Genomic DNA, 15489 nt, shown 5'->3' on the forward strand with positions numbered 1-15489 from the left:
CGATTTTTGGGCAAAGGGACGCAGGAGGGGGTTAGTTAACCCCCCCCCCCCCAATCTTTTTGGTCACTTAAAAAGGGCACTAGAAATTTTGTTCTGTGAGGACAGGGGTTCGAGTCCTGGTGTCGCTGGTTTTTCGGTTTGAATTGGGAGTGAGTGGCATGACTTTAAACTCAGCCAGAGTCGATCCGCTCCTAATGGGTGCCTGGAGAAATACGTGGAAGGTGTGCAGGAATATGAAGTTTGTACAGAAAACACAGGATGGCTGACCCCCAACCCCCATTGCACTTCCTGGCTGAAGGGCCATAAAAGGAAATCCGTGCCTTCAGCACAGAGTGTCATGTCCAATGCCGTATTCATTTCCACCTTGCCTGGAATTTGATTATCTTAGAGACCTCCTTAGATCATGTCGAGCAATCATCTGCCAGATGCTCTGCAAACGCAAGCCACTTAGTTGATCATCTGTGACCAAACTTTTTGAACCCCGTGGTAGGTTCAAGATATGTCTGGGCCAGTTGTCCTCGCTAAAAACTGGCGAGTCATCCTACTTTTCAATTGTAGGGTTGTCATTACTTTCCGTGGCAGTCAGAACTTACTGGGCTGATATTTTCAATCAGTCCACACCAAGAGGAGTTATTAGACTGTTTCCTATCATCCAAGACTAACAGATTCATGACATCTAAAAAGGACCGAGGAAAACTCAATGAAGGGAAAACATTGTGAAAAAATTTGGTTGTACTGATTGATGACGTCTTTGTTCTGTGGTAGCGCAGAGGGTTTGACCTCAGCTTGGTAATACGGGACCCAGAAATCGAGTCCGGCTGTAGTAAAACACTACAGGGTCGTCGCAAGGACCCTAGTAGTTAAGAGGTGTCCTTAATCCGACACACATTGCTAACAACTTTTCCTTTTTAAGACAACGAAACAGAGCTGTTTTTTTTATGAATTACCAAGACATGCATTTTTATAATAATATCGTGTTTTTAGGTCAATCTTCGTTCAAGGGTGTCTACAAGATAGGGATCAGGATTATTTCAGTCCCATTGTAGACCAATAATTGTGCATCTATTTTGTGTATCATAAACAATTCTTGTCTTCATCTACCCCAAATTTTAAATCAGAAACTAATTTTTTAGCTCAAAAGCTGAAAAAAAAATTCCCAGACTTAAACCCACATTAATACTGTTAACTAGAAAATGATCAGGACTTAATTGTGCCAAGGATCAGGACAAAGACCAATAATTGTGCATCTATTTTGTGTATCATAAACAATTCTTGTCTTCATCTACCCCAAATTTTAAATCAGAAACTAATTTTTTAGCTCAAAAGCTGAAAAAAAAATTCCCAGACTTAAACCCACATTAATACTGTTAACTAGAAAATGATCAGGACTTAATTTAAAGAATGTTTTTCGATGTAAATCCTAATATGGAAAACAAGGTAAAAAAAAGAGCTTAAGATCCCACGTAACAACATTTCATTCTGTGGATTATACTCAAGTTTGCCAAGCGCTGCTTGGCCGTCCTATTTCTAAGATAGTTTTTATTTAACTTTTATTTGCTGAAGCTTCTCTCATTAGAAGAAACTGATACATGCCTAGTTAAACATATCTTCAATACGGTTGGGAGAGACACCTTGTAGACTGTGTTCGTTTATAGCGAACAAGCGATTATGCGATGTTAATGACAATGGTTAATGAGGTTAATAACAGCTTCAATCGAATGGTTTGTATTATATAAGCTGTGGGAGTTAAGTTTTATTTTCAAACTCTATTTTTTCCTCTTTTGAGTGTGTGTGAAAAAAAGATTTTTCCAGTAAATAATTTTCTTAGTGCTCTTAAAGTATATATTTTGAACATAATCCCAACTGCCTCGAACCTCAGGCATGACAATAATGATACTTTTTTGTCCCACTGAATATTGGTTGAACTGTAAAATTTTGAATTTTGTTCACTCCTTCAATAAGCACATAAATAAGTTGGAATGAGGGAAAGGGGAAAGGATGGAAGTTGGGGACTTTATCTAGGTTAGTTTCTACTAGATTAGAGTCTCAAGAAGTTCAGGTTTTGCCAGCTGAGAAGGTCACCTTGTCATCCCTGGGACTATTATGCGGAGGTCAAGGAGAACTCGGGCGAAGAATTTATCTAAAAATTGGATGAAGTCCGGAAGATTGGAAATGAGTAATGTATGTAAGGGGAGTTTTATGCCTCTTGGAGAACGAAGGAAATATTTAGGGAGAGCTAGATTGAGGGATGGTCCATACAGTTGCCCTATGTATGGAGAGATGGATGAATCTTTGCATCATTTTTTAGGGGAATGTAAGGAATTGAGGCAATTGTGTCTGGAAGTATTTGGTAGGGAGGTCGGGAAGGGGGGAGGTTGTGTTTTGGAAATTTTGAAAAGTAGGTGTTACTTAGATATAAATAATATTGGAATGTTCGTCCGGGTAGATACGAGGCGTCGTGATGATTTTCTTAAATAATCAGTTTAGTTTATTTTCAATTTACGTTTTGTTCGCATTTTTCTCGCTTGTTTTGTCTATGTCACCATGGCCCAATTGGGCTTTCTTGTGAATAAAGATGTCTATCTATCTTTAGTCCTGACTATAAATCTATTAGCAAACGGAAATAGATGCAAAACGACTATTGCAACTTTGAACACAATTTGACAATAGGGGCGTTTTTTCACTCATCAATGTGCTAAGATCTTACATCTTTTGTCTAAAAACGCTTAAAAGTGAAATCTTTGAACAAAGATCTTACATCTTTGGTCGTTTTTGTGCAAACGTCTTTCATCATTCTGCTCTGTTTAGCGGTCTGAGAACAATGATGAGTAGATCATCAAAGTTCTCTCATCATTGTTCTATATGGCAAAACAGTGGCGGTCTTCACACTTTTTGCTAACATCAGTGAGCTGTAAGATCTTAGAACAAAGATGAGTTAAAAAACGATAATCTTTGCACAAATATGTAAGATCTTAGAGCTAAAAAACAGGCCTAATGTGAAATCACAAAAAAAGACTAGTAAACAAATAAGCAATAAAGAATAAAAGAAAGAGTAATAAAGAATAAAAGAAACAAAAATAATAAGCGCCTCTCTATGAAAAAACCCGGCACACTTTACGCAATTCGCAGAAATATTTAATTCGGAACTTAATACTATAGTTATGTCGATATTGGAAGCACTGTATTAATATTCAAGTTAGCAAATGAAAAATAAAATAAAAGATGTGTTATGCTGAATATGAAAGTCCCAAATACAAATGCTTTACAATGCTATTGCTTCAACGCCAACACACATATAGCTTTTAGCATTCAAAGCTCATAACGGCACTTCTGCCGATGTCGTCATGAAACTGTAACTACCTTTTGAAGGCTCTCAGATTGGGCCACCCTTTCCTGTCTAAACACCTTGGAGGAGTCTGAAACGAATGCAAAATACTGTTTCCTACGATTAAGGTCACCTATAGACGTTTATAAGGGAGGGAAACTTCCCCTGTCATCCCACCCGTCCCCCTTCTATCCCTATTGCTCCTCGAAACGAACCCACGCCTACTCTCTACTCTTAGATATTGACGCGTTCCAAAGGTAGAAAATTAAAGTTAAAATTTTGTTTGATGAGATCAAAAAGTGTCTTACGAGCCAGCGCTTACTGAAAACTGGCACCTGGGGCAGGCTACCCCTTCCCCCTTAGGCCAATCCCATTCTTAAACCCCTATAGGCTAGAGTGTCATTTGCCCTTTACTCAAAGTAAATTTTAAACAGTTTTTGTGTCTTATTATTACATTGAAAATCTAAAACTGCGCAAACTACCTGGATTTTTTTTTTTTACAATTTTTCTATTTTCCATTGTCTTATAAGGTATGTTGTCAATATTTTCTTCGTTTTGAATACATTCCTTTCAAATCCGTAGAAAATCGTTTGAGGGATCATTTGTTGATCCGTCAATTCAAAATATTACTTCAACAAACTAAACGGATTGCTTTAAAAATTGCCATTGTTTTTTTGAAGAGTTTTATGTATGGGTCAATTTTTTGTACTATTGAATAAAGTAGATTCAGAAGGAAAAGTAATGACAAAGAAAGTTGCGTTTTAAAATAGTAAAAAGAAATTGAAAGTTCCCAATGTAATTGTTTTACGAAAAAAAATATTTCCTGTAAGCGTGATTAGTACTGTGGTTTTCTCCTTTTTTTTGTGGATTTTGTTGACTAATAAAAGACACAATTCGGAATACGTGTCTTTTTCACTGAAACGCCAATGGGAGTAGCCTTTTGGAAGGTTTGAGGGGATGGTAGCCCCACTTTTTTCCGTAATCATTGTTTAGCATTATGTTTTGTTGTTGTTGTTTGTGTAAGAACAAATAAAAAAAACACTGTTTAATTAAAAATTATTTTTAATACTGTGCAGATGACACCCAAGCCCTTAGAGGGTCCTAAAAAGGGATACCCCGTCTCTTATATGTCGTAATTCCTGGTCGTTTTTAGGTTTGACTTAATTATATAATTTATGTTTGTTTTTGGTTTGATTTATCCTTCCATAGTAATATCTTTTATTTTAAGTTTTGCTGGATAATTCATTTTATATTCCATTCATTTATTCATATATTCTAATATCTGTTTGTTTTAAGTTTGACTTATTACAGGTCTTCATTTCTGCTCGTGTTAGGTCGAAATATCGTTCTTTACTTTAAAAAAAAAATGCTTTTTCGAAAAGCCTTTTTTAAATTAGAAAAATATAACTTACAAATATATTTATAAAATAATAATTTACCCGAGCCCTCATGACCGTAACTGGGCTTTGAAGAACAGAAAATCAAATAGATCGATTGAAGGTGGTAGAACTACCTGAGTAGGCTAAATTTGTGAATAGCCTGTTGGAATTCTCTGAAAATAAATACCTTATTTGTATTAAAAAAAAGAAACTGTTTTTAAGCACAAGTGAGTTTCTAGTAGTAGCGTCCTTTCCAGTACCGGTACGTGAATTGGGTATACCATCTTTTTTATAAGTTTATATCATGAGAAAGGTATGTGAAAAAGTTTCTTTATACCCTCTTTTTTCAGAATATTTTCGGCCGGGCAACGGAGTAAGAATTCCTCTTCTTCTAAAATGCAGTCATCCAATATGTGATGTTTGCCTCAAACAGTTTGTTGTTGCCGACTTGAAGACCAGAAGATCAGAAGTAAGCTCTATTCAGTGCCGCACATGTGGTTCCACGACTGAATTAAACCTCAAGACTGAACTTTTACAACCACAAAAAAGAACTGCCGCTAATTTTTCAGGCGGGATGCACATTCCATACAATCAACTGCTCGGCCTTCTTTCAATAGATTATTTCACTGTTGGGCTGCTTTTTGCCAATTCCAAAAGACAGGATTTTTCTGGGTAAGTCTACACTAATTCTACTGTTACAGCTGAACCTCTAAAATGCAAAGAGTACTTATAGCGAAATTCCTGAAATTTGCAAAGTTCATTCAATGTTCAATTGATTAAAAAGAAAACTTTTTCGCATGCTGACCAATGGCCTGTTTAGCGCAGGTACGGGTCTCCTGATTCTCTGCCTTTGGCCAGGAGTGCAATGTATGGTTGGGACAAGTTATTCAACGTTTTCCGTGTCCCCCCCCCCGACAGATTTTTCTAGGTATCCACTCAGAGCTGGGTCGACTCTGGCTGCACTTGCAGAGTCACACCATTGACCTCCTTTCCCAACGAAATAACCAGTGACACTAGGACTCGAACCCCTATCCTCAGAATTTCAAATCTAGCGAGCTAACCACTTGGGAAGGACGACTCAATATTCATCTGGCCTCTCCAAAAATGTCTTACTGTAATACATTAAAAACTTGTAGTTATAATTTTAGTTTTATGTAGACTTATACAAAGCTTAGACATAATTGCAGTCTCATAGAAGGCTTAGAATACACTTTAGCAAAAGTGCACAAAGATTGTTCTGTTAACTTATATCAAAGGTTTCGAGTCTGAAGTTCCAAAGTAATATCTTTCCATTAGAACTTTCTTTCTTCCTCCAATCAATTGCTCAATTAATTTTGTTTTTACTGGACATTCCACTTAAGTGGCAGGAGAAAGAGGGATTATTAAAGGGGTCAATCTTTTGGATTGGTTTAGAGTTACCTTGTCCATTCAAGGATGCAGGATCTTAAAAAAAACAAAGATAGGAAATACAGATTGTCATCAATCATTCTTTTAAAAGTCTGACCAAGGTAACTCCTTATGATTTGATTAATGATTTGATTTTTATTTTTGACTTTTTTTTTTCAAAACATTGGTAATTGTAGAAAGAGCCGTCCTAGCTAAGTTGTTGGCGCGCTGGGTTGGTAATCCTTTGTCCGTGGGGCATGGGTTCGATTCTTGGCGGGTGCCGGTTATTTGGTTTGTGACGGGGGTCAGTGGCGTGACTGTAAGCTCAGCCAGAGTTGACCCAGCTCTAAATGAGTACCTGGAGAAATCTGGGGAAGGTAAGCGGGAAGGGTGAGCGAAAGCAGAGGATGACTGGCCCTTAACCCCCCATTGTTTATCACGGCTGAAGGGACAGGAAACAGAGATCAACACCGTGGGTTTAGACCTTATACGTCTAGCACTGCCATACTTACTTTTTTTCTAATAATAAAAAAATGAACATGCAACAACTGGGCCGGTAAGCAAAAGAAAAAAGAAAAGAAATTAACCACTATTTTGAATTCATCATAAGATGTTAGCAATTATGCTATTTTTTATATTGAAAACGCCAGAGTTTGCTAAAAGAAGAAAAAATAACACTAATAAACTAGATTTTCTTACGATGTTTTACTGTTTTATTTACATTCTGTTGGAATGATACTAATAAACTAGGATGAAAAGGATGTTTCTCTGTTCTTATTTACCTTTAGCTAATTCAAACATATAGAACACGTTAAGGAAATATACAAGAGGAAAGAAAAAAAATTGCAAAGGGAAGAGACTAAGTGAATATTTTTTTAAGGCACCTAAATGAGCTAGGCAATATTAATTGGTGTATTAAGCTGAAGGCTTTTTTTCAGTTTTCTGATACGCTGAATCTGATGGTGCAATTTTCAATAAGATTCCTTGAGTTTGGGGGATATTTCACCCCTTTTTCGAAAATCAGCAACATTTTTTCAAGCTTGTAACTTCTGATGTTAATATTAAACTTAATGAATTTTATATATATATATATATATATATATATATATATATATATATATATATATATATATATATATATATATATATATATATATATATATATATATATATATATATATATATATATATATATATATATATATATATATATATATATATATATATATATATATATATATATATATATATATATATATATATATATATATATATATATATATATATATATATATATATGTGTGTATATATATATAATCATAGGCAGCGCAATAGATCTGCTTATGTAAAGAACGATGTTTGCACAGTGTATTATTTATTTAATTTTTTTTTTTCATAACCGGGAACTTCGTATCGAAGGAGTGTCGTAGAAACTTCGAAAAAGGCTCATTCAATTGGAAATTAGAGTGACTAGTGCCCTTTTTAATAGTCAAAAGTGATTGGAGGGCAAATAGTCCCCCTCCCCTCCCACGCCCATCATTCCCCCAAACACATTCAATAAAAATTTTGAGATAGCCATTTTGCTCAGCGTAGTTGATTTCCAGATAGGAAATATGTTTTTTAAGGAGGACACTCCCCCACAACCCTCAGGGCAAGGGTTATAAGCTATGCCCTGAGGGCATATAAGAAAGACGTTGGCACAATGTATTCATTTTTTTTTTTTTCCTTTAGAGCAGGGCACTTCGTATCGAAGAAGTTGTCGTAGAAACTTCGAAAAGGGCTCATTCAATTGTAAATTGGAGTGACTTGTGCCCTTTTTGATAGTCGAAAGTGATTGGAAGGCAACTAACACCCCTTCCACGCCCACCATTTCCCAAAAAACATCCAATCAAAATTTTGAGATAGCCATTTTGTTCAGCGCAGTAGATTTCCAGATAGAAATTATGTTTTTGAGGAGGACACTCCCCCACAGCCTTCAGGGCAAGGGTTGTAAGTTACGCCCTGGGGGCATATAAGGTTTTTTTTTTAAAAAAAGGTGATGTCGTAGAAACTTCAAAAAAGGCTCATTTGGTTCGAAATTCAAAGGGCTAGTTCTCTTTTTAATAGTCGAAAGGGATTGGGGGGCAACTGACCCCCCTGTCACGCCCACCTTTTCCCCAAACACATCCAGTCAAAATTTTCAGATAGCCATTTATTCAACGTAGTTTAAGTTCTGTAAATTAGGTCTTTGAGGATGACAACCCCCTCACAGCCCTCAGGGCAAGGGTTTTAAGTTAAGCCCTGGGGGCATATATGGTTTTATAGAACTCGTTTTCTTGAGATAACCATTTTGTTCAGCGTAGTTGATTTCCGGATAGAAAGTATGTTTTAAGGAGGTCACTCCCCCACAACCCTCAGGGCAAGGGTTTAAAGTTTTGCCCTGGAGGCATATAAGAACGATATTGGCACAATGTATTTATTTTTTTCCCTTTAGACCAGGGCACTTCGTATCGAAGAAGTTGTCGTAGAAACTTCGAAAAGGGCTCATTCAATTGGAAATCGGAGTGGCGTGTGCCCTTTTTAAGAGTTGAAAGTGAATGGAAGGCAAATAACACCCTTTCCACGCCCACCATTTCCCGAAACACATCCAATCAAAATTCTGAGATAGCCATTTTGTTCAGCGTAGTTGATTTCTAGATAGAAATTATGCTTTTGAGGAGGACACTCCCCACAGACCACAGGCTAATATTTTTTTTTCATACCAGGGCACTTCGTATCGAAGGAGTTGTCGTAGAAACTTCGAAAAGGGCTCATTCGATTGGAAATTAGAGTGGCTTGTGCCCTTTTTAATAGTCGAAAGTGATTGGAAGGCAACTAACCCCCCTCTCACGCCCACCTTTTCCCCAAAAATATGCAATCAAAATTTTAAGATAGCCATTTTGTTCAACGTAGTGTGCATTTCTGGAAGTTAGATCTTTGAGGATGACAACCCCCCCCCCCCCCCACAGCCCTCAGGGCAAGGGCTGTACGTTATACCCTGGGGACCTATAAGGTTTTTAAAGAAAGTGTTGTCGTAGAAACTTCAAAAAGACTCATTCGATTGGAAATTCAAATGGCTAGTGCCCTTTTTAATTGTCGAAAGTGATTGGAAGGAAGGAAACTAATACCCCTTCCACGCCCACCATTTCCCCAAACTTATCCAATCAAAATTTTGAGATAGCCTTTTTGTTCCGCGCAGTTTAAAGTTCAGAAAATTATACCTTTAAGCAGGGCACTCCCCCCACAGTCTTCAGGACAACGGTTGCAAATTATGCCCTTGGAGCTTATAAGTTTCTATTGAAATCTTTGTCGTAGAAACTTGAAAAAGGGCTTATTCGATTGGAAATTCAAAGGTCAAGTGCCCTTTCAATAGTCGAAAGTGATATGAGGCCAACTAACCCCCCTCTCACGCCCACCTTTTCCCCAAACACATCTAATCAAAATTTTTTAGATGGCCATTTTGTTCAGCGTAGTTGATTTCCAGATAGAAATTATGTTTCTAAGGAGAAAACTCCCCCCACAGCCTTCAGGGCAAGGGTTGTAAGTTATGACCTGGGGGTATATAAGATTTTTGTAGAAAACATTGTCGTAAAAACTTCCAAAAAGACTCATTCGATTGGATATTTAAAGGACTAGTGCCCTTTTTAATAGTCGAAAGTTATTGGAGGGCAACTAACCCCCCTCTCACGCCCACCTTTTCCCCAAACATATCAAATTAAAACTTTAAGATAGCCATTTTGTTCAACGTAGTTGAAAGTTTTGGAAATTAGGTCTTTGAGGATGACAACCCCCCCACAGCCCTCAAAGCAAGGGTTGTAAGTTATGCCCTTGGGGCATGTAAGGTTTCTATAGAACGCGTTGTCGTAAAAATTTCAAAAAGGGCTCATTCGATTGGAAATTGAAATGGCTAGTGCCCTTTTAATAGTTGAAGGTGATTTGAAGGCAACCAACACCCCTTTCACATCCATCATTTCCCCAAAAACATCCAATCAAAATTTTGAGATAGCCATTTTGTTCCACTAAGTTTAAAGTTCAGGAAATTATACCTTTGATTTGAACACTCCCCCCACAGTCTTCAGGGCAAGGGTTTTAAGTTATTCCCTGGGTGCATTTAAGTTTTTATTGAAATCTTTGTCTTAGAAACTTGAAAAAGGGCTCATTCGATTGGAAATTAGAAGGGGTAGTGCCCTTTTAAAAGTCGAAAGGGATTGAAGGGCAACTAACCCCCCCTCTCACGCCCACCATTTCCCCAAACACATCCAATCAAAATTTTGAGATATCCTAATTTTTTTTTTAATTCTAATTGTTTTTAATTTGTACAATAGCAATATTTAAGGGATTCGTAAGGGTACTAAGCCAGAACTTCAAAATCATGTTGATTTGAAAAAGGAACGGAGAGCAACTAGCCCCCCCCCTCTTGCCTTTTAGATGCTCTCCTTTTACATAGATATAAATATTAAAAAAACATTTTATTTAAAATAGTCACAAGGTCTAATAGCTTTGCCCCCGCGGATGCCATGTCTCCACAGCCCCGTGGGCAAGAATTGTAAATTATCCAATTTGTCCATTTTTAACATGCAGGATTTATCACTGGCAGGGGAGGATGTTTGACCTTGGGTGCGTCCGGAAAGACTAAGGGTATTGAGGTGAAATTTTGGGGAATGCTCATTGCATCTCGAGCTAAATCAAAAGACTATCTGCATCCAAGTTATCAAAAATGCATATCTGCAATATCTTAGGAACGGGTATTAACTTGAAACTTTCAGGGCCACTACTACTACTACTGTGGCTGGAAATGCGACTGGTTGCGATTCCAACCGTGACTACTTCACACTGTGACAACTTGTGGCTGCCTGCAACTGGTATTACATTTACTTGTGACTAATTTTAGGAAATCTTAGGAGATGTTGAAGAAATCAAAAATCGCTATGTGCATGCTGATTGTCAAAAGGGTGCATCAGGCTTAGGGGGATTTTAAACTAAATCAAAAGACACTCTGTGTATCCAGATTATCAACAGAGTATATTTGCAATATCTTAGGAGTAGCTAGAGTCAGACTATTTAATCAAAAAATACTGTTTGTGTCTTGGTTGTCAGAAGAGCGTATCTGAAATATCCCAGGAACGGCTCATGACATTTAGTTGAAACTTTCAGGGAATGTTAAGGACATGTTGAAATAAATCGAAAGACAATAATTAAAACTATTAAATTAGAATTATAAATCTTAATTCTTACCCCAGAGACAGGAAAAACTGTAGACATATTCATTATATTAACCAAAACTTTGGCAATAAAAAACGAACAGAAATTAATAAAAAAAAATTTCTGAAATTGAATTTATTCAAAGAAAACTAAAGAGCCATATTAAACTTAAGACCAACAGAAATAATTTCCTATAATAATTGAAACTGAAAACGACCACAAATTACAATTAAAGAATAAAGGAATTACAAAGGAACATAAATTAAAATAAACGATCATAGAAAACATAGGGATAGCAGTTACTAATGAAGATGAATAAATAAATCTATAAATAGCTAAGAATTAAATTGAATTTTTAAGTCAAAGTTAAAATGAATGAAAATTACTGTAAGCAGGGGTTTGGCTATTGCCCTTCTCCGTCTTCCGTAACCGTAAAAGTCTAATGCTTGTTGCGTCATTTGCGCTTTATTGAAAACGAAATATATTAGAATTTTTCCTTTTATATTTACACCATTAAAAAATAAAAATAGCAATTGCATTGAATTAAAATTTTGAATTGCTGATTTCCAAGAATTAATAAAATAATATATCAAATATTCAGTTTATTTTCATAAGTACTTTCCAGTTGTCTTGATTATTATAGTGATTTTATATTTATTCTTCGTCGATGCTTTAAAAAACAGAAGTATAGTGTTCAAAATGCATATAGTTTTCAATAAAAGGCAAATGACGTAACCAGCTTTAGACTTTTGCAGTACGCAGTACGAGTGCGCTATACAGTAGGAGTGCAATACACTTCGAAACACTTTGGGGGTGAAGATAAAACTTTGTGAGTGTTGTGGGGGAGGGAGTCGGCTTCAAGTTTTAACTTTGATATGGAGCAAAAGAGAAGTGTGTAAAGATCTCAGTTACTAATTTGTTTTAAATTTTTGGTACTATGAACCCCTGTTGGACTAGAATCTATTCCTGGTGGAATAGCGATGTAGACCGAAAGAAGCCATCTACAGTATACCGATTTTATCAAAACAGCGCTTCCGCATTATCTCAGAATAGGTTGGGGATTGAGTTAAATTCAAGAGATTTTGGGTGGCCAATGGGACGTTGAATTTTGACTTGGGGGGAGGGACAACGTTGAATCGGAAGAAGTATGTATCCAGATTATGAAAATGGCACATTGCCATATCTTGCGAACAAAAGGTGAGGATTCAGCTGAAACTTTCCGAGTAATTTGGGGGTGGGAGACAAGGGAACTTTATGTTTGGCTCTCAGAGGGAGAGGATGTGGAAATTACAAAAATATATGGTTTCGATCTGCCTATGAGTTTTGACACTACTAGTCCCAGCGGAACTTTGTCGTTTTCCCTTTGATAAGAGCGTTTTGTGCTTTGTCAGAGCGTCATTTGCTCTTTAGCTGAAAACAAAATACATTTTAAGTATTTTTTGTTTTGTAATTATGACTATGAAAATTCAAATATAGATGAGACTTTTAGGAATTCATATTATGATAGAATAAACGATCAGTCTACTTTTATTATTTCTTTCCAGTAATCTGGATTATTATAGTGATTTTCTTTTTTCATTTTCTTGTCCATTTTTTGATAACGGTATCAGTCATAGTAGTATATGTCCTTGCAGAACCGATTAACGGTGAAAGTAGTGACTCAGATAAATTTTATATTGCTATAGGAACAAATAGACAGGAACCCAGGTAGAAATATGGCATTTTTATTATAATATTTTGATGTCCAGGTCGGTAGAAACAGTGATGGATAGTATCATAGCCTAAGTGAATTTGGTGTAGGAAAAGAAAACAGTAATGGTTACAGACTGCTGCAATTTTGTAGATTTAACAATTTAGTTATAACCAATCCAGTATTTGGTCATAGAATGACCCACAAGTTAACATGGTATTCATATGATAGTAAGACAGCTAATCATATTGATTATGTTATTTTAAACCGTAGAATGCCAGGATCGATACAAGATACTATGGTATATAGGAATGCTATTGTTGATGTTAAAAGTAAAGATCACCATCTAGTTGTGTCTAGGGTTAATCTAAAGCTTAAATTTAGTAAGAGTAACTACCTTCCGGGAAGCAATGACGTTAGTAGACTCCGGGATGAGAATCTAAGAGAAACTTTCCTGAAACAGTCGAATACTAAACTGTAGAGTTGTAAATTTGACAATGTAGAAGAAGGGTGGAATAATTTTAGGAAAATAGGTTTTTGTATTTGCTGATGGGGTCTTAGGGAAGAAAGTTATAAAAGCAGCTAGGAATGTTATTGAAATATATGAGCGGGTAGTTTTTGCTAAATTTGATAGCGCATAAAAATTCAAGCATTAACAATGTGTTGATTCCCAACTAAAAGTTATACATATTAATTAGAATATGAGCTCTCCTAGTTCAGAAATTGATATGGAAAGTATTTATTCCGCCTTATAAGAAACTGGATGATAATGGATGGTGTCAGCCTGAATGAAGTGATCTCCAATCTCCTGTTTATTCTTCAGTCTAAAAACTTTTAAACCATTTTTCCATGTGTTTTTTTTAATATAAAGTATTAACACATACAGCTTTCACATGATATAAAGCCATTTAGGAGGTTTTACTTAAAAGTAAGAATATACGCGTAAAATTGACTGTAACTCCAGGCAGTTCGCATAAACTAACATAGTTATTTGGCATCTACTTGGCAACAGATTTCAAATGAAGTGTCTCGTGATCAGATTTGAATGCAAAGCTGGGGGGGGGGGGGCGGGGTCCAATATAAAAGAGGGAGAGCTAGACCCAAGAAAGTCTGATTTATTTTTAGTTTCAAACCCATCATTTTAATATTGCTATTCTATCTTGACTGGAAATAATTCTGCCATACCTTCCCGGATCTAGACTGAAATAGCTGAATAAACTCTCTTTTTACTTTCATACCTCTGACCTCCTCTGGAAGCCTCCTCATTAGACTAAGAATAATGACGATAGGCAAAAAGACTCCTGGAACTAAGGTCTATCCTCATTGACATAGTTTTCCATTCCAAAAACCTTAGGCTGCATAAACCAGCATACCGCCCCCAAAGAAGAAATATAACAAATCCCGTTCCTGTCCTAGAACCTCCAGTAAAAAAAAACTACATTTTGAATTGAGCTGCCAAGGATCTACGCTTCAGGACCATATCTGACCACTGTTATCATTGTAGCTTCCAATATTCTATTCTTAGTGCGCACACATATCTTCCTATTCTCCCAGACTTTTTCAGCTGTGAAAGAAAACATTATGGACCTTGTCTATTTTACTTTTGACATCTTTACTGCACCCACCGTCTTTACTGATAGTACTACCTAGGTAAATGAAGCTGTCCACGTGATCGATCTTTTCGTTACCCAACATCCCCTCTTCACATTCACTTTTTCCTGGTAGTGACTTAGTCTTATTAACATTAATTTTCAAACCTATTCTTGCATCCTGAACTCACAAAACCTCTAAAAGTTCATTCATTTTGTTAACATATTCATCTAGGATGCTTAATCTCTTCTCTTCTCTGCTCATTTCTCTATCAAATCTGGGATGACTATTCCCTCTAAATTTATCAGCATGCCAATACAATATTTTACTATTATGCCATCTGCCTGTATTTGACTGCGTCTGGCTGGTTGGTTGGTCAAAAACATGGGGAAGAGGCGTTCTTGGTTCCCCTTATACGTGGCGCTTCTCATCGGAATAATGTCTTCAGTTTAAAGATAGTAGTTGAGCCGCAATAAAACATTGCTTTTCAAAATTAAACTATCATTTCGATATAAATGGTTTGTCGAAGGGAGCTTTGGATAGTCATATTGCTAGGGATCAAGTCATTATTTTAAATTAGTGTGTCGTTTAATTCTGGATGTTATCTTTCAGAAATGATATAAAATTTGTTTCACGTGCCAGAAAACATGAAGGCCTGTCATACAATTCGAATAAGGTTTGTGGAGAGTGCTTGACCAAGAAAGCTGATTTGTATTGTTCAGACTGCAAAAACAAATACTGCTCTCCATGTTTTAAAAATGTAAGTCCTTTATGTAATTCAGTTTCTGAGTCAGCCAGGAATGTGCCCAATGGTACAAATTTACTAAAATTTTCTGTAAAATAGATAGGTATGGTGCTCCCCCCTCCCCGTTTCCTCTAAAATAATTCTCGTTATCTGA

General features: G+C 36.4%; 1 protein-coding gene across 2 annotated transcripts in view; it reads left to right on the forward strand.

The window, feature by feature from the left end:
- The window catches only part of qin (tudor domain-containing protein qin), a 207348-nt gene that overhangs the window by 36760 nt on the left and 155099 nt on the right, over nucleotides 1-15489 (forward strand). For both annotated transcript variants that reach the window (XM_089093401.1, XM_089093402.1), the window contains exons 3-4: nucleotides 5055-5376; nucleotides 15203-15350. In XM_089093401.1, coding sequence (XP_088949527.1) covers nucleotides 5055-5376; nucleotides 15203-15350 — 470 coding nt within the window. The remainder of the gene's footprint in view (nucleotides 1-5054; nucleotides 5377-15202; nucleotides 15351-15489) is intronic.

This window comes from Artemia sp. Qi Xiang Cuo, chromosome 8 (assembly GCF_049724085.1).
Source record: "Artemia sp. Qi Xiang Cuo chromosome 8, ASM4972408v1, whole genome shotgun sequence".
NCBI classification, from domain to species: Eukaryota; Metazoa; Arthropoda; class Branchiopoda; order Anostraca; family Artemiidae; genus Artemia; species Artemia sp. Qi Xiang Cuo.